This window comes from Kogia breviceps, chromosome 14, assembly GCF_026419965.1.
Source record: "Kogia breviceps isolate mKogBre1 chromosome 14, mKogBre1 haplotype 1, whole genome shotgun sequence".
Classification (NCBI taxonomy): Eukaryota; Metazoa; Chordata; class Mammalia; order Artiodactyla; family Physeteridae; genus Kogia; species Kogia breviceps.
This window is the reverse complement of record NC_081323.1, coordinates 36,409,684-36,436,015: the sequence shown is the minus strand read 5'-3', so window position 1 is coordinate 36,436,015 and position 26,332 is coordinate 36,409,684. Positions and strand designations below refer to the sequence as shown.

General features: G+C 38.8%; 1 protein-coding gene across 2 annotated transcripts in view; it reads left to right on the top strand.

Moving 5' to 3' along the window:
- Positions 1–26,332, top strand: part of SPTLC3 (serine palmitoyltransferase long chain base subunit 3) — a 129,542-nt gene that overhangs the window by 11,078 nt on the left and 92,132 nt on the right. For both annotated transcript variants that reach the window (XM_059037525.2, XM_067011989.1), the window contains exons 3-5: positions 13,587–13,769; positions 24,352–24,506; positions 25,148–25,296. In XM_059037525.2, coding sequence (XP_058893508.1) covers positions 13,587–13,769; positions 24,352–24,506; positions 25,148–25,296 — 487 coding nt within the window. The remainder of the gene's footprint in view (positions 1–13,586; positions 13,770–24,351; positions 24,507–25,147; positions 25,297–26,332) is intronic.

Genomic DNA, 26,332 nt, shown 5'->3' with positions numbered 1-26,332 from the left:
TTTTAAATGATTGATTCAGGAGTACAGGTAAAAATTAGTCAAGGCTAGCACTGCTCTGGGAGAAGTTACTTTTTTTTCAACATTATATGCCACATAAGAAAAGTTAATCAGATAATTATAGCTATGACCATGGATGTTACCAGATTTTTTGGAAGCAAAGAAACAAATTGTTATGTTGTCATACTCTTGGGGAGTTGGTTGTTTGGAGACATATGTTTACTTTCCCAAGAAGCAAAAGGTTTTCATGGAAAATCAGATATGCTCTGCCTTCCATGAACACCAAAGATTCCAGCCAAAAAAAAACTGTATACATTCAACTAAGCATCATCTCTTTAAGGACACATTCTGTCTTCAAAGGCAAGCAAAAGGTGTGCCAGGTTATAGGTTGAAGATGAACCTAGGCTGCTCTTGATGTGCATAAATTGTGAATGGTTTTATAGGGTGACAGGCAGAGGAGAGAAGGAGGAAAGGAGAATGGGTCTGTACAGCCATGAGCCAAATCCTGATAAACACACAGGGAAGGAAGAACAATGGAATCCTCGGCAACTTTCTCTCTTTCTGGGTAGAGGGGTTTTCTGCTTCCTCAGGTTGTTGGATGGCAGGCACTCTTTGGTCCATGTTCAGGGAATGAAAAGTGTTGGTTGGGGTCCAGAGATGGTAGTTCAGCATCATCAAGGTGCAAGAAGAAATTGTTTCAATTTGATTCAAAGAGAAGAACCATTGTTTCTAATCCAAGTTCAGTCTCCTGAGCTCAGCCAACCACATTCTTTTTGCTTCCAGAGCCCCACCCTTTTTTTAACTCACCTATGAGTCATCAGCTGCCTGGCACGGGAAGAAAATGCTACAGTACGCACCTCACTTCCATGGCAAAGCACGTCTCTGGTGTTGGTTCATTCTCATGCGGCTCAGGAAACACTTTCCTTTGATTTTTGGTCATAGGTTCAAAAGTTCAGGATCAATGGAACGAGTATGTTTCATCAAATATTCTTCTGCAAGGGATACAAGAGAAACTTTATTTTATTTTATATTGGATTATAGTTGATTAACAATGGTATGTTAGTTTCAGGTGTACAGCAAAGTGATTCAGTTATACATATACTTGTATCTATTCTTTTTCAAATTTTATTCCCACTTAGGTTATTACAGAATATTGAGCAGAGTTCCCTGTGCTATACAGTAGGTCCTTGTTGGTTATCTATTTTAAATATAACAGTGTGTACATGTCAATTCCAAACTCCCAATCTATCCCTCCACCCCCTTTCCTTTTTCCCCGGTAACCATAAGTTCATTCTCTAAGTCTGTGAGTCTGTTTTGCAAATAAGTTCATTTGTATAATCTTTTTTAAGATTCTGTATATAAGAGATATCATATGATATTTATCTTTCTCAAAATTACCGACCATACAACCATGAATCACTGTGAATCATTGGTATGTCGGAGCTCCCCGAAGACCCATTCACATGCATGGCTTTGCAGGGGGTCTTTTGAAAACACGTATCAGATCAGGTTTTTAGGCCGGCATTTGCTTACAGCTCCTCAATTGCTTCCCTTGTCAGGATAAAGGCTGTGGTCCTAAGCTCAGTTTACGAGCTCAGTACAACCTCCCCGCCGATTCATCCGTTGATTCATCAAAGATTTATTGGATACCTACTTCGTATCAGATGCCCTTCTAAGCCCTGGAGTACTAATGATGGACAAAGTGGATGGAGTTCCCCTTTTAGAACTGACCTACAACAATGCCTGCCCCCTCACTACCCCTGCCAGCCCACCACCCTACCCCCTTCCCTCCCCACAGCTCTTCGGGTTCTTCCTCCTGCTGGGAACACTGCACCTCATCAACTCCTACTGACTATTCAGATCTTATTTGAAGCATCATCTTCTTTAGGGAGGCCTTTCTCTTTTCCTGGACTACGTCAGATCCCATCCTATCCACTCCATAGGTCCCTGACTTATTTTTCATTTCCCCTTTTGTAGTATTTGCTCTGGTCTGTATTTCCGTCTAGACCAGGGGCTGGCAAACTTTCTCTGTAATGGGCCAGACAGTAAATATTTTCAGTTCTTTGGGACACGAAGTCCCTGTCACAGTTACTCCACTCTGCCTTTGCAGTGTGAAAGCAGCCAGGGACAACGATAAGCAAACGGGTGTCACTGTGTTCCAATAAAACTTTATTTTGAAAGAAAATAGCAAAAGCAAGGGGTAGGCCAGATCTGGCCTGTGGGCCATAATTCGCAGACCTCAGAACCTGCTGTGATGATGGAAATACTGTGTGACTGTCCCACCCAGTAAGGTAGCCACCAGCCATGTGTGGTTGTCCAACATTTGAAATGTGGCTAATGCAACTGAGAACCTAAATCTCTAAATGTATTTAACTTGAATGATTTAAGTTTGAATGTAAGTAGCCACATGTGGCTAATGATTATTGTATTGGACTGTTCACATATAGACCATGAGTGTCATGAGGTCAGGGGATCTGTCCTTCCTGGTCACCACTGCGTCACCTGGACAGAGCACAGCAGCTAGCACAGAGTAGGTACTCAATATGTATTTGTCGGATGAATGAATGAACAAATATGCCTAGAGATGATCATACTAAGTGAAGTAAGACAGAGAAAGACAAATATCATATGATATCACTTATATGTGGAATCTAAAAAATGATACAAATGAACTTATTTACAAAACAGAAGTAGACTCACAAATATAAAAGACAAACATAGGGGGCTTCCCTGGTGGCGCAGTGGTTGAGAGTCCGCCTGCCGATGCAGGAGACACGGGTTCGTGCCCCGGTCCGGGAAGATCCCACATGCCGCGGAGCAACTAAGCCCGTGAGCCATGGCCGCTGGGCTTGCGCGTCCGGAGCCTGTGCTCCGCAACGGGAGAGGCCACAACAGTGAGAGGCCCGCATACCGCCAAAAAAAAAAAAAAAAAAAAAGACAAACATGGTCACCAAAGGGGAAAGGGGGGGGGAGGGATAAATTAGGAGTTTGGAATTAACAGATACACACTACTATATATAAAATAGATAACCAACAAGGACCTACTGTATGGCACAGAGAACTATGTTCAATATCTTGTAATAACCTAAAATGGAAAAGAATGTGAAAAAGAATATATATGTGTGTGTGTGTGTGTGTTTGTGTGTGTATAACTGAAGCACTTCGCTGAAACTAACACAACATTGTAAATCAACTATACTGCAATTAAAAACATAAATAAATAAAGGAAGGAAAAAAATGAACAAATGTATAAATATGGAATGACATTAGACTTCTGGGATGTTGCCACTGGAGACTTCTTGCTCTCTAATCCCGAAGTATTGTATTTCTGTACACACGTTTTATCCCCGCCTTAGTCCATGAGTTCCATGGGGATGGAAGCCATAAGAGAAACTACCTGAATGACCCAGTGCCTAGCACAGGTGCATGCAGATGGTAGTCATGTCACGAGTGTTGACAGCTGCCAGTACCCACGTGGGAAGGACAAAGAGTCAGCCCCATGGCTATTTCTGAAACATGTTAATCTGTCACATCCCAAAGGTCTAACTTAAAGCTTCTTTCTGATTCAACCCTGGTGCTGTGGACTTGAGAAATTCAACTTCATCCTGACATTGCCTGCTTTATAACCTTGGGGAAATTGCTTAATGCCCTGTGACTGTCTTATTAAGTGAAGATAATTCTAATTCTATTACAGCTATCCACAACCTACCTCTTAGGAATATCATGTAAGTAAATAAAATCATGGCCACAAAAGTTTTGAGCACCTCAGAGATAAGCACTGCTCTCACCTGGACTGAGAACATCATAACTGAATAAGAAGATAGTAGGTAGTAGTTAATTTCAATGATATTAAAACAACAATGCATTGTTTTCTCTGGTTTATCAGGATAACTTCAGAAGAGCTCTGTGCCTCTCAAGTGATCCAGCTGGTTGTGAGTAAAATTAGAAGATTGAGTCATTGCAGGGTGGTGAAGGACAGCCACTTTGTTCCAAAGTTCAATTACGTCCAACTGACTTTAGGGCCTCCACCCCAGCTGTCATCCCAGGTAGGATCCTGGGATCCTACAAATCTTTCTTCCCTGCATTTCTTTTTCACTGCTCTTTGAAACAGAAAGTCTGGCTTACCCTGCAGAGAAAGCCTGTTCAATTTCAGCAGGCACTACACAGCACATGTCCAAGCTGGCAACACATGAGGCCCAGCCAGAAGTCCTTGCAAGGTCCCGTTCCTCTCGTTTCTACTCACTAACAAGTGCCCACTCTGGTTCTCCTGTCCTGGAAGGCCCTCACCTCCTTCCTCAACATTTCCCAGTCTTGGTTCTCTGTTTCTCTCTCATTCACTCAATCCTACAGCAGATTTTCTTGGGGCACACTGCTAGGGACTCCATTTAGTTCTCTCCAAGCCATCCTGTCTTTTCTGTGAATCCCTGACTTCCCAATCTGTAAGTGTGGAAGCTGGGACTCTTCGTGGGCTTCCTGACTTCTTCGCTAACTTCTCTGGTGGTGGATGGGAAAACCAAGATGGCGGGAAAGCAACTGAGCCTCTCAACGACTGAACTTGGGCATCACTACAAAGAAAGGTTGGAGTAGTTAATACATAAAGAACTTATCCCTTCAAAAAGTTCCATGTTTATAATCTGTCTGTCTGTCTCTCTCGCTGACTTCTGTGGTCCCTGAAGCCTAAGTCTTATAATGTACTTCTTTCTGTCATGCACCACCTAACACTCGGAGATGCTCAATAACTCAAGAATTGAATCTTCGACAACTTCACCAGATTTATTGATTGACGGAATGATTATCTCATTCCATGTTTTTTTAAATTAAAGTACAGTTGATTTACAATGTTATACTAGTTTCAGGTGTACAACATAATGATTTGATATTTTTATAAGTTATACTCCATTTAAAGTTATTATAAAATATCAGTTATATTCCCTGTGCTGTACATTACATCCTTGTATCTTATTTATTTCATACATAGCAGTTTATACATCTTAATCGCCTCCCCCTATCTTGCCCCTCCCCACTGCACTGGTAACCACTAGTTTGTTCTCTGTATCTATTAGTCTACTTCTGTTTTGTTATATTCATTTGTTTTATTTTTTTAGATTCCACATATAAATGAGAATATACAGTATTTGTCTTTCTCTGTCTGACTTAATTCACTAAGTGTAATATCCTCCAGGTCTACCCAATGTTGTTGCAAATGGCAAAATTTCATTCTTTTTTATAGCTGAGTAATATTCCATTATATATATATATATATATATATATATATATATATATATATATATAGAGAGAGAGAGAGAGAGAGAGAGAGAGAGAGAGAGAGAGAGAGAGAGAGACTCATACATTGGGGTATATATATCTTTTCAAATCAAAGTTTTCATTTCCTTTGGATAATTACCCAGGAGTGGGACTGCTGGATCATATTGTTGTTCTATTTTTAGTTTTTTGAGGAACCTCCATACTGTTTTCCATAGTGGCTGCACCAGTTTACATTCCCCAGATTTAAATTTGAATGTTGACCAGTGCAGACAGGTCCTCATGCACCCTTTTGCTTGTGGAGGTAACTCAGTTCTCAGACTTCCTTCCAAATGCTTCTAAACAAGATTTAGACATGAAAGAATTTTAACACAATTCTTATAGTATCTATTCATTAAGGTAATGCTAGATGACATAAAAAATGAGCCACCACATCTCAGTGGCATAACCCAATAGAAGTTTATTTCTCACTCATATTAAGTCTTATGGGCAGTGGCAGGAAGCTGTAGGGGGAGGAGGTAGAGACTCTGCTCCACACGGTAATTCAGGGCACCAGGCTGACAAAGCTCTGCAGACGACACTGTGTGGCTTCCAAGGTCACCTTGGCCATCAGAATTCAGATGACAATAGGGGAAAGAGAGAAAGAGATGGATCATGAGAGAAGCTCTTGTGGGCCAGGCACAGAAATGGCACATTTCACTTCTACCAACTTCACATTGGTCAGTCGTACGGCCACACGTGTCTTCAAGGGACGTGGGGCATGTAGCCCGGCCATGAGAAGGAGGAGAGGGAAATGGTCTGATGCACAGCCAGTCTCCACCACAATGGACAATAGTGTGAAAATATTTGAAATATTCAAAAGGCCTGAGTGAGAGATAAGAAAAGCTATTATTTTTTGCAAGTGATCCTTTATTTTCTGTCCTTTTATTAAATAACTTGTCTTCCTAAAAATATTATTGTAATACAATGTGGTGAGTGTTATAATGGTATTATGGAGTGAGGACACCTAGCCTGGATCTTTTTAAGAAGTGAAGCCAGAATAGGGTCTTAAACAGTGGATATTAGGCAAGCCAAGGTGTCTATGTGTGTGGGGTGGAGGTGAGGGAGGGGGAGCAGCAGAGGACAGTTAGGAAAAGGAGTAGAAACTGAAGAAATTACAGGAAAGTGGCAGCATTAAAAAAGGTTTGGGAGGGGATAAAAATCAGGGTTTGGAATGAAAGCAACTCACCTATTTGTGACAAGATGATATGAGTTAGACTAGACTGAGGCATATGAACTTCATAAAGCATTTCTAAACATTTATATCTACAAAATACATGACAGAAGGCTGTGGTTAAAATACTTATCTCTTAAAATCCCAGACAACTTTAAGACATTAAGTACCCTTTCTACTAAGGTGGACCTGTGTATTCTCATCATTCATGTATCATTCCACTTTCATGAGTTTTGGTGCTGCATCATTTTGTATAACTTCAACCAGATCTAATTGACATTCCAAAGTCTTTTAGAAGAGAAATAAATGGTGACTTTGAAATCAATAAGACTCTCAAATGTTTTAGAGTAAAAGTAGAGGATTCCACTGAGGAAAGAGCTGTTTTGGATTTTACCTGCCATTAGGGATGGAAAATTATATATATATATATACACACTTACATACATGTATATATATACATACACACATATATATACACACACGTATGTACATACACACAAACACACACAGAGTAAGGAATGTATAGTTACCTGTCAGAACAGGGCATTCATTAACCAATCAGAAAGGATGCTTGGGATAAACAACTGAAATGAGTATATCATGTGTGCTAGATGAGCATCAGTCCCATCCCTCTCCACCAGCCTCTCATCTAGTGTACAATCTTGTTACTCCCTTGACTGGGGATGAGAACTGATCTGATGGGATTCTTGTGGCTGCCAGTAGTGGAAGACTCAATAAATAGATTAAAAATAAGATTTTATTATTCTCACATAATAAGAGTCTAGGGTTGGGAAGAGTCTACATTTGGGTGGTCCCTGGGTCAATTGTTTTGGTCCCTTAACAATGTCATTAAGGACCTCAGGGCTTTCCATCTCTTCTTTCTATCAATACCATCTTTTGTGTGTAACTAAATATCTTTGTCTTGTGGCCACAAATTGTTGCTGCAATTCTAGATGACCCAAGCATCATGGTCTCTCTCAAGTTCAGTATCTCAGCCCCCCACGCCTCTAATCCCTACCCCTTCTTCCCCTTCACACTTTCTGCCTCCAGTGGATCCTCATTCTCCCACTTCTCCCTGTGTGTAGGTACTGGCCAAGGCTCTATACCTATTCTTTCTCTTCTTTCCCAAATATTTCTCTAAAAGCAGCATCATCCATTCTAACAGTTTCCTTTAACTTATCTACTCAGAAGATTTCATGAAAATCTGAACATTTAATAAGTGTTTACCCTGGGGCAGGTACTTTGCATATATTATCTCATTTCATTTTCAAAACAAACTTTACTAGTCCATTTTCCACAGGAGGCATTTGAGACCGAGGGAAATTAGCTAACTTGAACAATGTCTTATAGTCAGCAAGTGAAAGTGCCAGGATTTGAACCCAGGCAGTCTCCCTCCTGCCTAAGCTCTCTCCACCATCATGCTCTGCCTCCCACCAACACTGGGCTCAAATGCCCCCTCCTTCAGGAAGCCACTCCTGATTGCCCAATGTAATATGGTCCCTCCATTTGTGTCACTCTTACGACGTTTACTTATTTTGCTCTATGTTATGATTATGCTCGCTCCCCTCCCCCCACCACATACACAATTATGCTACCAATTCTGGGAGAAAGAGACTATTTATTGATTTCCTATCCCCTCTAATATTAGCCTAGGACAGTGCAAAACAGGCAGCCAGTAAAAGACCTGCTAATTTGAATGGAAGAGTAATCATCCTTCCAGGACATCCCAACACTGTTTATTTCTAGATGTGACAGGATCACAAGACGTAAACAACCTCCAGGATGTCACAGAGTCCCAGACGACTGGGCGCTCTGGGAAAGGTGGCTCAGGATCTATTTATTTTCAACACTATGAAAGAAAAAGTAGAACATCAAAAGCTGTATTTCCAGCAGGTAGAACAAACAAAGGAAGTGCATTACAGATTACCATGCTGTGTTGACCTTGGCTAGCCAATGTATTAAGCAAGATTTTAGGCCTTGTTTACTTTGATAGGACCGATTCTCATATTTCAAAAGAACTATCCAACCCCAGACTGAGAAACCCTTTCCAAGAGGTGTGACCTATTTCAATTTTAAATAAAGAATTTTGGTAAATGCATCAATTTTCATCTGTTAAGAAGGACCTATACATTTCCAAATAATGTTGCTCTCCATGAAGGTATCTCTTTTTCTCTCTGCCAAACAAAATTACGTTAAATTAAATTAAAAATAAATAAAGTTATATGTGAGAGAGTAAAGTAGGTAGCGGTTGCCACCGACAGACATTGTTGGAAACTTCTCTTTTGTGATATAACTATCTCCCAGAACAAGTCACAGGGGCAAAAAAAAAAAAAAGAAAGAAAGAAAGAAAGAAATAGTTACACAAGCCCAAGCCCGGTCTGTGCACCCAGCTGAGGGTTTTATTCGCATCTAGGTAGACAGTCTGTCATATACAGTGCAGCTTTGCCTGAGAACCAATTCAAGCAGAAAGTTCCCATTGATTTGGCCGTATATGGAGCTCAGAAATGGCTACAGGGCCAGGTAAGGAAAATGGGAAAACCCACTGACGCTCACAGGATGGCGTTGAATGTCCTGGAAGTTTCTCTTTTTATATGTGCCTATGTGACTTAGCCATCCTCTAAGTCAGCCCAAGGGGTTCATTTGTGAGCACATTAAATCAAGGTTCTGAAGTCACCCACACTGGATGCCCTTCACTCACCCTTCTTTGTCTACGGCGCCCTTAAAATCAGGGGGTCCCAAGCTTCCTGCTCTTCTTTTTATTTTGTGCTTTATCTCGTTTGCCTTTAACTGTGGCTCACGCTGGGCCCCAGAGTAGTTGAGTCCTAGATCGTATACTTCAGCCAGGTCTTTCTCTTTTCCTGCATCTCTAACTGCCCCCAAATACCCCCACTTATGCAAGCAGACACCACCCCAACTCAGCAGGTCCCGTGCATACTCAGTGTCTTCCCCCACAAGCAGTCCTCCTTCTAATCTCTGCTTTCTTCTTATCCACATTCTTATAACACTCCTCGCAGATACTGTCACGACCTTTTCCTTGACCTCATACCGAACCAGTCACAAAAGTTTGTCAAACCTTTTTCATGAGGCTCTCAGCCCCTTTTGCTAGAGTCTGGACAACTCCAGGAAGGAAGGAAGCCCCTTGGGTATCCCCATGATGCAGAAAGAACCAGGAGGTGAGGTGGATCTTAACTGGGCCAGGAAGCCACCAGGCATGCTAGAGATGGATGCAGTTCAAAGGTCACAAACAGAACAGAACCCAGGAAGGGAGCCAAAGGTTCACACTAGACTAAGAAGATTGGCCATCCATCAGACCTACGACTGGTGTGAGGGTGTAGAGGGAGGTCACGAACTCAGGAGCAGGGACGGGGTCTGTCTCATTGATCTTGGAATTCCCAGAACTAGCATGTTGCCGGTTCATGCAAGACATCCAATTAGTGCCCTATGTTCCCATATATAAGGTATTTGTTATATTCTTTCCTTCACCTTCCATTCAAGACCTCATACAATGCAATGCTCCCTCACTTTAATTATTTTAAACCACCCGGTAGCATTTGGGGAAGATATTAGACAAAAGCAACGCCCATTAATGTGAGCTTGGTTTGTCTGGAGAAGACACCGTTGCCAAAACTCGGCCTCTGTACTCTGGTGCTGAATAGAAACGTGGAGACAGACTTTTGGGTGAAGTAGAAAAGAATAGCTTTGTTGCTTTGCCAGGCAAAGGGGGTCACGGCAGGCTAATGCCCGCCCAACTGTGTGTCCCACCCTGGAAGGGGTAGTGAGGAGTCTTACAGTGTTCAAAAAGCAAGACGTGGTCAGCTCATGGGCATTCTTCTGACTGGTTGGTGGTGAGGTAATGAGGAATCAGCATCATCGATCTCCTGGTTCCAACTGGTCTGGGGTCTAAGTGCATGTGGACAGCATACAGTTAACTTCTCCCACCTGCTGGGGGCTTCAGTATCTGCAAAACAGCTCAGAGGACATGGCTCAGAATATTATCTATAGTCCTTGAGGAAGAACTAAAAGTCCTTGAGTTTGTTTTAATGGCTAAAGTATTATTATTTTGTCTTGCTTGACTGTTTTCCTTTCTTTCTGCATTTTCTCACTTCTCTGATTAAATTTATTCTTTGACTAAAGTTTTCCTACAGAAAAAGGGCAGGTGGATGACATGGCGTGGGTCTATTCTGGGAGGGCCTCATAGGGCCCTGCTCAGTTACAACACTGATATAATGGATAATAAGGAGTTAAGGAATTTTAATAAGATTTAATAATATTTTGTGGGCTTTTGACTGAGCAATTCAAGTGTAAAATCTCATTATAAAAGGGTTTTATAAAAATTACTTGAAAAACAAGTAATATAAATTTTAAAATATTCATCTATCAGGTGGATTTTTTTTTTGATTGTCACATATTTTGTGGCTTGGGATAAAACTTCCAGGGACTGTCACACAGATTCCAAAAATACTGCACCTCGAACAGAATAGAGGAAATAAAGGCAATATAGTCTAGAAAACTGTGTTTGTGGAATCTAATGGTGCTTATAGTATGAGAGTAGCAAAAACGTTATTTCTATTTAACATAACTTTTATATAATACATCATTTTAAATATATATGTGTAAGCTAAATTAATAAATTAAGTATTAGTAGACATTTGACAGTTGCCTGTAAATCACTAAAAATGGTCAAAACACTTCTTATGGATCATCTCATTGGGAAATGGGGAATCCAAGGATTGTATTATATTTGTTGAATAAAAAAATGAATAAATGTATAAATATTTATTAAAGACAAAAACTTAATTAGTGCTAAGAATAATTTATTCACTAATGCATTGAGCAAACATTGAGCTACCGTGTGAAAATCAATTAAGCAGGAATAAGAATGGTTTGATATTAAAAGTCTACTTTCCACTGGCGTGATGACACCTAAAATAAATGAGAGAAATATTTACTTTGACTTTTTATTATGAAAGTTTTCAAACATGCAGAAAAATGAAAAAAATAATATAACAATTGCCCATCCATATAACCTCCATCTAGATTCAAAATTCTCCCAAAATTGCTTTATGTATGTGTTTAATGTTTGATGAACCATTTGAAAGAAAATTAAAGCTGTTATAACACTTCACCCTCCTTAATCCTTCAGCATGTATTGACAAAGATTAAAACATCCTCCCACATAACTATACTACTACTCTCACTCCTAATAAAATTAACTCCTCAATAATATATATTTCCAGTCCACATTTGGATTCCCACAATTGTTCAAAATATGTATTTTTTACCAGTTTTTTTTAGAAAAAACAAAAAAAGAGGATCTAATGAAAGAACACACAGTGCACTTGGGTGTCTCTTAAGTTCCCTCCCCCACTCTTTACTCTTTTCTTTCCAGCTTGATTGAGGCATAGTTAATAACTAATAATTGTATGTACTTGAGGTGTACATGACTTGATATATGTATACGTTATGAAATTATTACCGCAATCAAGCTAATTAACACATCTATCACCTCACCTAGCTACTTGTGTGTGTGTGTGTCTGTATGTGATGAGAACACTTTAGATCTACTGTTTTAGCAAATTTCAAGTATACTATACAATATTACTACCTATAGGTACCATGCTGTACATTAGCTCCCCGGAACTTCTTCATCTTATAACTGAAGGCTTGTACCCTTTGACCAACACCTCCCTGTTTTCCCCACCCACTGTCTGGGAATCACCAGTCTACTCTCTGTTTCTGTGAGTTCAGCTTTTTTAGATTTCACATATAAGTGAGATAAGACAATATTTGGCTTCTTGAGTCTGGCTTATTTCACTTAGCATAATGTACTCTAGGTTCATCTATGTTTCACAAATGACTGAATTTTCTTTTGTGTGTGTGGCTGAATAATATTCATGTGTGTGTGTACAAAACCCACATTTTCTTTATCCATTCATCCGTCAGTACACACTTAGATCATTTCTGTATCTTAGCTGTTGTGAATAATGCTGCAGTGAACATGGAAGTGCAAATATCTCTTCAAGATACTGATTTCATTTCCTATGAATATATGCCCAGAAGTGGGATTGCTGGGTATGGTAATTGTTTTAATTTTGGGAGGAACCTTCATACTGGTTTCCATAATGGTTGTACCAATTTACACTCCCACTAGCAGTCCACAAGGGCTTCCTTTTCTCCACATCCTCACCAACATTTTTAATCTCTCTTTTTTTTGGTAACAGCCGGGCTAGCAGGTGTCAGGTGATATCTAATTGTGATTTTGATTTGCATTCCTTGATGATTAGTGATGTTGAGAACCTTTTCATATAACTGTTAGCCACTTGGATATCTTCTTTGGGAAAATGTCTATTCAGGTCCTCTGCCCATTTTTAACTGGATTATTTGTTTGTTTGTTTTTTACTTGTATGAGTTCCTTATATATTTTGGGTATTAACCTATTATCAGATATGTGGTTTGCAAATATTTTCTCTCATTCTGTAGGTTGCATTTTCATTTCATTGATCATTTCTTTTGCTATGCAAAAGCTTTTTGGTTTGATATAGTCCCACTTGTTTATGTTTTGCTTTTAAAAACCAAGCCAGTTGTCATATAAAAAGTCCCACATTGTGGATTATCTGTTTCCTCATGAAGTCATTTACTTGTTATTTCTTGTAAAATGGATGTCAGATATTAGAGCTTGACTAAATTCAGGTTAAATATGTCATCAGTGTATTAAATATTACATCATGACACAAGCATAGAGTGGTGAGTTGTTCTAACATCTGTGATGTAATTTGATCACCTGGTGTAACCCCAACTTTGTGTTTGGGGAGAAACTAATAGGGTTATACTTTGGCATCTTGCAAAAACCCTATTGCTTATTAATTTTTCACTTAATGGATTTAGAATCTGTTGAGAATTTTTGCCTGAATTCATTATTTCATTAGGATTTCTGAAATAAAATGTACATTGCTGATTACCCTCTTCAACGATCAATTTCCAATTTTCTCCAAGCAGTTTTTCCAATCTTAAATATGTTCTTTGAAATGTAAAAGGTTGAAAGTCCAAAATTTTTAATATCATAGTTTATTGTAATGGAAGAGTAGTAATTTTCCACTTTCTTTTGTCTTTACAGCAAAATGGAAATTCAAATTTTTATAAGCCAATTGTTGAATCCTTTGAGGAAGCACCTCTACATGTTATGGTTTTCACTTACTTGGGATATGGAATTGGAACGCTGTTTGGCTATCTCAGAGATTTTTTGAGAAACTGGGGATTAGAAAAATGCAATGCAGCTATAGAGAGAGAAGAGCAAAAAGTATGTATGAACACCTTCCTGGGTCTTTGTCAATGTCAATTCTTCTGTAAAGTGTTCTCACAAGTGGTGATGTGTGTACAGATCCTAAAAAGAGTGATACACTCAGGAACTATCCAGGGTAAATTCTATTCCCCTGCACCCCGTAAACCCCCAAATATTCCCTGTGTATTCACGCACTTGTTTTTTACAAACATTTATTGAGCAACTACTATTTGTCAGACTGAACTAAAGGTTTTCTTGTACATTATCATATTTAATTTTTATAACTATCCCATGATATAGATATTAAAATAGCATTTTAAAGGTGAAAAATCAAAATATAAGAGTGAGGGCACATGAGTGGAACTGTATTCTGGTCTTCTAGTTGTCAGTTGAGTATTATTTATGTTCTATCCTGGAAGAGGAAAGTGTGTGTGAGTGAAATGTGGGGCTTTTATTTCATCTAGGTCAGAGTTTCTCAACTTTGGCACTACTGACATTTCAGACTGGATAATTCTTTGATATGGGAGGCTGCCCTGTGCATTGTAGAATTTTTAACAGCATCCCTGACCTTTACCCACTAGATGCAATTAGCACTCTCCCACATACTTGTGACAATGAAAAATGCCTCCAGACATTGCCAAATGCCTCAGAGTGCAAAATCACCCTGTGTAGAACCACTGATCTAGATACTTTCAATAATTAACCTATAAAAATCTACATCATCCCCTTTTCACATAGACCTAACAGGACAACCTGGAAAATATTAAGAGACCTGTGAACAGCCTGCATCCTTTTAACATATTTTCCAAAATTGGTTCAAATGATTTATGATGCATGAATCTCTTTTTCCTAAAACTTGCTTTGGAATATATGATTGTGGCCATAGATTATTCCACAGGATGGAGCCTTGAACACATCTGAGCAAAGAACATAGGTAAGGCATGCACTTCAATGTAATGAGAGAACTTCAAATCTTATACCTTAGTGACTAGTGCCCATGGTAAGCTAAACTCTTGTTACAGTAACATAACCGTGAACAAATCATGTAGAACACTTATTTTGCAATTACCTTAAGTCAAGCATAACACCTTCAGAAGAAAATCAGGCCCAGCTTTATTATTGTACTCTCTCCTACCTTTAGCAAGTATTTGAGTATATGCTCTCTACCAAGTAATGGAGGCTAATAGAGAAGAATATATAGGTCCTTCCATGAGAGAATTTGAAGTGTGGTGTGCAAAACAGACTCACCAGCAAAACAAATGATAAAAAGTGATGCTGGGGCGGAAGGTGACAAAGGAAACAGGGATCTGTGCCCTGTGATTCTCTTAAGAAGTCAGGAAGGCATGATATTGGGGCTTGCACAGTGAGCAGGAGTTTGCCTAGTGAGCAAGGGTGAGAAGGAAGACACTCTCTGAAGAGGGCACTGTTTGTGTCAAAGCGTTCTTTAATCCACTAATCAAGTCAGGTTCGTTTGGAGCATGTATCTTGTGCCAGGCACTGTATTACAGTCTTGGAATATAAGAACAACTAAGGCAGATAATGGTTCTTGCCTTCAGAGAGCTAAGTTGCAGTGGAATTTGATAAGAGGTACCATAGCGGTAAGTAGATGACATCAAGGAAGCAAAGAAGAGAAACATTTAACCTGAACTTGGTGTTCAGGGAAGACTTCTGGGAGGAAGAGAAAGTTAAATTGACATCTAAGGGCTGAAGAGTAAGTAATAAGGCAAAGGGTGAGGCAAGATGAGCTGGAAGGAGTCTTCAGGGAGAGGAAATATGGTGCAAAATGGCCCAGAGGTAAGAGAAAGCATTGTACATTTAAGGAACCAATGAATTCTAATGACCAGAGTGTTGCGAGTGAGAGTGGGAACATGTGGGGAGAAAGATTGCTTGAGAGGCAAGCAGGGGCCATACTATAATGGGTTTTTATAAGCCATGGACATTTATTAGAACAATGAGAAGGTATTGAAGGATTTCAGGCAGAGGAATGCAGATTTGCAGATTAGAAAGATCATGTTCACTGCCCTATAAAAAATGGATTTACAGGATGACAATATAGGGGCCCAAAAAGACCAGTTCAGAGGCTGAGGCAGAAGTCCAGTTTGAAAAATAATCTAGATGAGCCCTTGGGCTGGGACCAGGGTAGTGATAATAGGGATGGTGATAATAGACAAGGCCAAGAGAGGTTTAAGAGATGGAGTTAGGATTACTCAGATATAAGAAAGAAGGAAACCATGCCATTTGCAGCAGCATGGATGGACCTAGATATTATCATACTTAGCGAAGTAAGTCAGACAGAGAAGGAACAAATATCATACGATATCACTTATATGTGGCATCTAAACAAATGATACAAATGAACTTATTTACAAAATAGAAATAGACTCACAGACATAGAAGCAAACTTATGGTTACCAAAGGGGAAAGAGCTAGTGAGGGATAAATTAGGAGGTTGGGATTAACAGATACACACTACTACATACAAAATAGATAAACAATAAGGACCTACTGTATAACACAAGGAACTATATTCAATATCTTGTAATAACCTATATTCTGAAAAGAATATATATATATATATATATATATATATATATATATATATGTATAACTGAATCACTTTGCTGTAAGCCGGAAACTAGTACAACTTTATAAATCAACTATACTTCAATTTAAAAAAGAAAAGAGATGGAATTAGGGATGATTGGTTAGACTTGGGGAATTAGGGAGATGTACAAATCAAAGCCCACACTAGGTTTATGTCTTGGACAACTGGGTATAAAGAAGGAGGTATCATTTATTGAGATGGAAAATAGAGAAGGAAGATCCAGTTGGAGCGGGAAAGTGGTCAGTTCACTTTTTGACAAGTTGAGTTTAAAGAACTGGCAGCTATAGAGCTCTAGACCTCCAGAGAAAAGTTTCGGATGGATATTGTGACATCTTTGGTATATCTGGAGTGTTATTAAATTAATCAAAGCCATAGAAGTGGAGTGGATGTGATCTCCCAGGGAAATTCCATGGAGAAAAAAAAAAGAAAGGCTGAGAAAAGGACAGAGAACTTTAGAGAAAATAATAGACGTTAGAGATGGAGTTCCAATTCAAGACTAGAAACAATGTGACAATAAAAAGCCTTGTAATAGTTAGGGAAGAGATAATTTGTGCTTGAGTTGAGGAAGAGGCAGATGGAATGAAGAAAAAGGAACTAATTATAAAGTAATTTAGGAGGTAGAATCAACAAGTCTTGGTGGTTGAGTGTATGGAAAATAAGACAGAGGAGGAAACCAGGATAATCCCAAATTGCTACTTTGGTCAGAAATGAGAATGGTAGTGGCATACCCATCACTTGATTACTGAATCAGTAATACTAAGTGAAATGAATAAAAAAAGAAAAATCTCCTTCCAAGAGAGCACTAAAAAATCACAGACCCAGAGCACCTGCTACCTCAATAGACTTCATAAATAATCAGAAGACACTAACAAGGAAAAAGACAACCGAGACAGGTACAACGGTTCAACATTTTGCTTAAATTCTTCCTTTAACCCTTCAAAGGTAACTTTAAGGTTGGACTGCAATTTATTAAAGATCTCTAGATACGTTACGTTCTCAATGATGTCATGACCCACCTTTGCTAAATCCAGAAAAGAATGTCAGCAAATATAATCAAAGGAATATCAAGCATCGTCAGAGATTTTAAAAACTTCAAGCACAGCCACATGTCTCAATCCTGATGGCTTGATAGTAGGTTCAGCAAGACTCACTCCACATGGTCCCGGCTGGTATAAAACATACCAGTTGCAATTCCACATTCACATTAGATCCAGTTAGTCCCAACACCCCTACAAGTAAATCCCAGATTTTTCTGGCCCATCCCCAGAGATTTTTACTCACACATGAAACAAAGGGGGTTCAGCAAGTTGTAACTGTAGAAAACTTTAACATAAATCTCCAAATGTTTGCATGAATTAAAACTTGCTCTTTTGCATCCACACTTGGCATTCTGAAACAACAGCAGGATTCACCCAGAGGGACTTTCTTCCAAGTGTTTTGAAGTATGGGGTCCATGAAGGTCACTGGGTATGAGATATGGTTTTGTGCAAAGCAAACCGACAGCCCAAGCACTGGGCTTCCTGTTTGGATCTGGGTGGTTCCAAAATGAAAGAGTTTCCATGGGGTTTCCCATTAGCCAGCACCTTGTAGGATGGGAATACTTCAATACCTTCAGTCTCCTCTCAACTAACAGCCAACATGATCTTTTTAAACCTAAGTGGGCTCCCATGGTATCTCTGGCCAAAACACTTTAATGCCTTCCTTTCTCACTCAGAGTAAGAGCCAGATCTAGCCAAGGTGTTATAGAATGCAGCCCCCTCTATGAGCAGTGTCACTCTGCTTCAAACACTAGGACCTCCTTGCTCTTTCTGAAACACAGCCCACCCATACCTACCTCTTGGATTTCTCACTTGCCTTTCCCTCTGCCTGGAGTGGTCCTCCCTCAGGTATCAGCACGACTCACTCCCTCACTTCCTTGATAAAGAACACCAAAAAATCAACAGCTTGAAATCCCACTACTTGGCATCTACCCTGAGAAAACCATAATTCAAAAAGAGTCATGGGGCTTCCCTGGTGGCGCAGTGGTTGAGAATCCGCCTGCCGATGCAGGAGACACGGGTTCGTGCCCTGGTCCGGGAAGATCCCACATGCCGCGGAGCAACTAAGCCCGTGAGCCATGGCTGCTAGGCCTGTGCGTCCGGAGCCTGTGCCCCGCAACGGGAGAGGCCACAACAGTGAGAGGCCCGGAAACCGCAAAAAAAAAAAAAAAAAAAAAAAAGAGTCATGTACCAAAATGTTCATTGCAGCTCTATTTACAATAGCCAGCACATGGAAGCAACCTAAGTGTCCATCATCGGATGAATGGATAAAGAAGATGTGGCACATATATACAATGGAATATTACTCAGCCATAAAAAGAAATGAAATTGAGATATTTGTCATGAGGGGGATGGACCTAGAGTCTGTCATACAGAGTGAAGTCAGAAAGAGAAAAACAAACACTGTAAGCTAATACATATATATGGAATCTAAGGGGGAAAAAAAAGGTCATGAAGAACCTAGGGGTAAGACGAGAATAAAGACACAGACTTACTAGAGAATGGACTTGAGGATATGGGGAGGGGGAAGGGTAAGCTGTGACAAAGTGAGAGAGTGGCATGGACATATATACACTACCAAATGTAAAATAGATAGCTAGTGGGAAGCAGCTGCATAGCACAGGGAGATCAGCTCGGTGGTTTGTGACCACCTAGAGGGGTGGGATAGGGAGGGTGGGAGGGAGGGAGACATAAGAGGGAAGAGATATGAGAACATATGTATATGTATAACTGATGCACTTTGTTATAAAGCAGAAAATAATACACCATTGTAAAGCAATTATACTCCAATAAAGATGTTAAAAGAAAAAAAATGCAGCAGGAATCACTAGCAGTGGTATCCCCAATCTCCCCAACCAGGCTTGGTTCCAGATACCTTCTGGCTGCTTCTAAAAAGCAAATGCACCCTCACAAGGAATGAATATTTTCCATGACTGCATCTAGCATTAGAGTGTGTGTCATAGGTGGGGAAAAGTCTCCAAAATCAAAGTTTGAGAAATACTTTTTAAAATAAAACCATCAGTAAAATCAGATTACAGCCTCCTACAGTGAGTCCTCAGGTCAACATATATTTGGATATACATAAATATACAAATATCCAAACACACACACACACAATTTCTGATGTGTCATTAAAATGTTAGTCAAATCATTTTTTTAAGTTTTTTTTACAATATAGACCTCTCTGCTTCCCTTAGCAAGAAGGAATCTGCAAAAGTAGATTTGTAGCAAGAATAGTAGCAAGGTTGATTGATCTCGATAAGGTAGAGCTTTGCTAATGTCTATCAACTAGTGCTAAGCCAATGTGTGAAATGAATGGTTTATGACAAGCCCCTTCTCATGTCTTTTTTTCCCTTTCCTTTTTATTGCGGAAATAGCCAGCAAAAGCGATCTCTTTGTTCATCCTTCCTTTCTTTTTCGTGCACTTAGTTACACATATGTTCACTTGCACTTACTCTGTCCTTTCCTTAACATAAATGGGTTCATATCATACATACTGTTGTGTGACTGCATTTTATTTCACCTAACTATACGCTGGAGTTCTTTACCATTTCCTCTTATGATTATTATTTGGGTACAATTTTTGATGACGGTGCTATTTGAATACTATCTTTTTTTCCCTAGCCCATATTCTAATTAGTTATTGATGGCATATAGGAAAGCTCTTTATATTTTCATATTTTAAGTTCAAATGCTGTCACCTTAGTTGTCACAGCTTCTCAGATAGTCGTATTGGAATTTCTTGTAAAATTCCACATGTGCCATGAAAAACTGTATATTGTCTTTTGGTCTATTACAATAAACTTGCTATGTTACTCGAATCCCCTAGATTTATTTCTTGTCTACTCACACTTATAATTTCAGAGAAATGTATGTTAATGCCTTTCACTGTGATTGTGGATTTCTTAGTCTTTTTTTTTTTCTTATATGTTTCAATGTAACTGTCAGATACACAAAAGACCATGGCTCTTATAGTTCTTGGTGGATTTTTTTTCCTTTTATCAGGCTTTCACCTTGTACTCTATTTTGCCTGATATTAATATTTATATATCTGCTTTTTTTTCAAGAGTCATCTATTTTCAGTCTTCATCAATTTCAGAAATGTATGTCTCTTATGAGAAGCATATAGATTTATTTTTAAAACAAATGTGAAAGTTTCTGTATTTTAATAATATAACCTATGAGCAATTACTTACTTGAACCATATGAAATTGCTATTTTTATAGGTCAAAAAGAGTCAAACATTGGCAATTCCATATGGTTGAACCTAATATTTTAATTACTCACTTGCTTAAACTTATTCCTGCCATCTTTATATTTTACATTCACATTTTTTGTTGCTTATTTTTAATTTTTAAAATTTTAATATTTCTCCTTTCATATTTTTGGTACATTTGATTGAGTTTTCTTTGTTCTGCATTTTTTTTTCTCCTTGTCCCTGTTAGGAAGTTATATATAATATATCCCTCACTGGTTTTTTAATGGTTCTCTTAGAATATTTAACATATATATTTAGAATTTAGTTACCATTATTTAGTAACTAGAGTCTTTCCCTGACCAGGAGAAGAATTTAATAAAGTTTCACTTTCTTTCTCCCACATACCCATTCTCCATGTTTTCATTTATTTGTGAATTTTTAGTTTCTGTTTCTTTATACTACAAATATAACACTACTTGAGCTAAACCATATTCCATCAGTTTCTTCACTCACTGTTTTTTCTGGCATCTGTCTTCCTCCATAGTTATTTCATTGTTTTATTGAGGTACATGCTCAATTATTACAGAAAAGGGAGTTGAACTCAAGACTCCTTACATATATTGGAAAGTTTTTACTTGGATTTTCACATTTGTTTGCTGACTTGGCTAATCGTAGGATTTTAAGTTCAAAATAATTTTCCCTCATACTCTTTTCCACCATTGTCACCTAAGAAAAGTCCAAAGCAGTCTAATTCATATTCCCTTGTCTATAAACTGTCTTTCCCTCTTCTCTGAGGTGTTTTGAGATTCTTCCCTTTGACTTCTGAAATTTAACCAGGATGTAGTTTGGCATGGGTTTTTCCTTATTTGCTCTATTCAGGACCTGAGAGACTATTTACATCTTAGGATTCAAAACTTCCTTCCTCTCTGGAACTTGCCCCTCCTCCTCCTCCTTTTTTTTTTAACTTCCTTTTCCTCCTCTTTCACCTCATCTCCTCCTTCTCCTCCTTCCTTCAATCTTACAAATCCTTCTAGGGAGATATTGGACCTTCTGAATCTGCCCTTCATATCTCTTGACTTTTCCTTCATATTTTCTTTTCTCTGTCCTGGAATGATTAGTCAACTGACTATGCTAGTTTATTAATTTACTTCTCAGCTGTGTTCATTGTACTTTTGAACTTTTAACTTTTTAAAAGGATCCATTGTTTTGTTGTGTCTCTCTAAACACGTTACTTACATATTTTTAAATTCTTTTTCTGTTTGCTCTATGAAGTCTTTTCACTAAATGTCAGTTCTGCTTTTTGAATTTGGTGCCTCTTATTGTGCTAGTTTTCCTGTAATAGTGATGACGTTTTGTTTTACGCTCATTTTTAAATTTAGGAATCCTTATTTGTTTACACATTCTCCTGTCTTGAGTGATTGTAGAAAGAAAATGGAATGTGTTGCCTGGACCAAGGGCTTGTGTTTTTGCCGTGTGGTCTCCCCACCCCTCTACAGTGGGGCCTTGTTCTTCCAACCAGTTCTTCCTGCCCATAACAGCACTTTGTGCTGTGGACAATGCAACTGCTTCTTACTTATTAACCCAATAAAAGAAGAAACAAAGAGATATTGCTTCATTAATCACCCAGGACATCAACTTCTTGTAGTTATCAACTCTTGGCTTTAAGGATCCCTACAGTTAGTGTATGTCCATACCAGTCTTCTCTGCAAATGTTTTAGAGCTATGGTTTCCTGTAATCTTATTTCTTCATTGAGCAGATCTTATTTATGTTCTATCTTTTGTGATCCTTCAATATTTCTGATTCATTGATGATTTATAAATTTATTTTGTTTTTTAAGTATCTACTTTTTGTCATTTCACAGAGCTTTTAGATGATTGGTAGAATACATACAAGCACTTAATCTGCCATCTTTATTCAACTTTCCTCTAATTTCTTAATAAGAAAAATTAAATTTAGCCATCCTTACTTTGTGTTTCTCATACTTCAAAGAACTGTCTATAATAGTTACCCTTCCCAACAAAAAGGAAAACATAAACATATTTTATTATTATTCTGACCTCAACCCTGGTAGGAGAAATAGCTGTTTCTCAACAGGAAATAATGATAAAAAATGAAATATTAGGTGAGAACAGAAGCGTCAATGTAGGCACAAATGAAAAACTATGTTTGATAATGATTCTTTCTCTCTCTACAAATCCATGATTCTATTTGCTACTGAATGGGCAAGTAGTTAAATCAAAAAAAGAAGGGACATGCTTCCAAATTTGGTAGTATCTTTTACAATGTGCCATGGATATGTTCTCTTCAATCCCTTTTAAATACCTATCCCTGCAGCATGATTTATTCAAAGAACATTGGTTATAGAACTGGGCACAAATCCCAATCTGTCCACTCAGATTTTCTGACTTTCTGTTGAATTGTCTATAAAAGTAGGATTGATATATCTATAACACTTGGAAAATGATAAGGTACTCAACAGGCTTAACAGTGGAAAAAGAAAGAGTGTCATATTGTAGGAGAAACAAAGGCACTTTTGTGGCTGCATTATTAGGTTTTGTTCAATCCTCCTATATCCTGCTCCCAAAAATGATTATGTCCTTGTGGCCTGGGGTTCACTGTCACATTTACTCTTTTGGGTCAGGAAGAAAAATATAGTGAGTAGGCCATGTGATGAGTTAAATCTACAGCTAGATAAGGATACACCCCATTGCAGTGTTTCTATTTTTGCAATATCTAGTCCAGTTTCATTTTTTGGTATAGTTACAAAACTGTGGGAGGCTTACCTGAGACTAGAAGACAGTGACCTTTGGAAGGCATTGACTGCTCCTGAAGAAACCTCGCTGGTGCTCAAAGGAATGGGTTGAGGTGAAAATACACCCACACAGAGGCAGGAAGCTCACCAGTGCAGAGGAATGGGAGAACTGTACCCTCAAAGCAGGCCTTCTTCTCTGGACCAGATCTTTTTTTTTTAATTTTTAATTTCATACTGGAGTATGGTTGATTAACAATGTAGTGTTAGTTTTGGGTATACAGCAAAGTGATTCAGTTTTATACATATACATGTATCTGTTGTTTTTCAAATGCTTTTCCCACTTAGCATATTACAGAGTATTGAGCAGAGTTCCCTGTGCAATACAGTGTGTCCTTGTTGGTTATCTATTCTAAATATAGCAGAGAGTGCATGTCAATCCCAAACTCCCAATCTATCCCTCCCCCCAACCCTTGCCCCCTGGTAACCGTAAGTTAGTTCCCTAAGTCTGTGAGTCTGTTTCTGTTTTGTAAATACATTCATTTGTGTGGTTTTTTTTTTTTTTTTTTTAGATTCAGCATATAAGCAATATCATGTGACATTTGTCTTTCTCTGCCTTAACTCACTTAGTATGATCATCTCCAGGTCCATCCCCGTTGAGGCAAATGGCATTATTCTTGAATTCTAAGAAGGTTCCCAAGCTTAATTCTCCCTCTCGGGAACACTGGGATTCGTTGCCTCCAGCACTCATTTGGGGACTTGTACTTTGCTGTCATTTTTGTTACTTTTATTTGCCACAGGTTTTACTTCCCCCACTAAAAGGTAAGTTCTTTGGAAGTGGAGGACTCACAGAGTTATTTGTGGACCCCACCCATCCCCTTACCCAAGAACCTTGCTCAAAATATTTGCAGATGGAATATTTTCATGGTTCACGTCTTTTAGTGTTCAATTGCAAGTGAACTACAAAAAGCGAGAGACCAAAGGTAAACTTCTGCCTCTGTTATAACAGGACTTTGTGCCGCTGTATCAAAGCTTTGAGAATTTTTATACACGGAACCTTTACATGAGAATCAGAGACAACTGGAACCGGCCCATCTGCAGTGCCCCGGGGCCTCTGTTCGATGTGATGGAGAGGGTGTCAGATGACTACAACTGGACGTTTAGGTGAGACGGCCACCCGGAGGGGCTTGGTTGAAAGAAATGCTTTCAAGGAAATTCTAGCATGGGCACCAGATTACAGATCTGAAAAAAAACACAAAGCAATAGAACAGCTGCCTTTCCATCATTCGGCCCTTGGCAAGGCCCTCATGATGCCAATGGGAGAAGTCACAGTAATTAAGTTGCCAAGGGCAGCTTACTTGTATTGCGATTAAAGAGGAATCAGTGGCAGAAGGTGCAGGATACTCAGAGCCAGCCGGAAAGAGTCCTTTTCAGCCTAATTGACAAATTGTACCCTCCTACTTCCTGCTGAGGGAGCCAGTGATGACCATGGCTCCTTCTGATTTAGAAAGTCCTTGCTGAAATTTAAACCAGAGCACAGGTGTCACGAGAGCAAGCACCCAAGACAAATCAGGGCTGAGTAATACTCCATGGCCTGGAAACCTTTTCCCTATGCTCCGCCCAGCTTCATTATGAGGTGACTCTCCTCGAAGGACAAATCATTTTGTGGTGACAACCAGGCAAATCAAAAAGAAAAGATGTGACTTGGGCCAAACCCAAGGTCTCTTTGTGTGAGTTTTTTCTGGGGCGCTAGGATGATATTCAATGAGAAAGCCCTTTGTGTACACCTGCCCTTCTCTCTGCAGGTTTACTGGAAGAATCATCAAAGATGTCATCAATATGGGTTCCTATAACTTCCTTGGCCTGGCAGCCAAGTACGATGAATCTATGAAAACAGTAAAGGATGTTTTAGAGACGTATGGCTTGGGCGTGGGCAGCACCAGACAGGAAATGGGTACGTACATTCACTATTTTGAAATTTTTTTCCAGTTGGGTCTCAGATTCCTTGTGGCTACTTCTCAAATCTAGATCATACCTAGATTGTGTGCCTCAAAATGCTGTTATAAAACACAAAAAGGAAAAAGTATATAACGGTCTTTTTTGGAAATTTCAAACATGCTCTTACTAGGCAGTTTTTAAAGATTTTACTTCTCCAGAGTAAAAAAAAAAAAGTTGTTCTTTCCTGACCATGTTATCTAAAAACGCAGCTATAATGCCTCTTCCAACTGGTCCTTTTCTGGGTCTTTTTTTTTCCACTTTTCTTTTTAACAGCTTTATTGAGTTATAATTGCTATTCAGAGAAAAACATTGTACTTATTTAGTATATATAATTTCATGAGTTTGAACATATGCATATACCTGTGAAACCATCACCACAATGAAGGTAATAAACATATCCATTACCTCAGAAAGTGTCATATCACCCTCCTTTTTATGGTAAGAATGCTTAAATGAGATCAATCCTTTTTTCTATTTTTTCCCCTAAATAAAATTTTATTTTATTTTTACTTATTAAAGTAAAGCTGACTTATAATATTATATTAGTTTCAGGGGAAACCCTAGTAATTCTGTATTTAGAGATCTACCCTTTTAACAAATGTTCAAGGGCACAGTACAGAATTGTTCCAGGAACTGTGTGATAGGGCAGGTCTCTAGAACTTACTCGTCCTGTATCACAGAAGCTTTGTACCCATTGAACAACAACTTCTCCTTTGGATTTGGCTCTTTCTCCCACTTTTCTTAATGATGCCTATCACTGATCTTGCTTTTGTACTTGTATATTGCCCGTCTCTGCTCCTGCAACATAAGCTCCATGAAGAGAGGAATGGGTCTTATTGACTTGGTTGAATGAATGAATGATGAATGAATGAATGAATTGGAAAGATGAAATGGACTGCCGATTTATTTCTTTTTTAGTTAAAACATTTTTCTCTTAGAGGAGTAAGATCTTTGAGAAGGAAACTTCTGCTCCCCTCACTTCTGGGAGGATG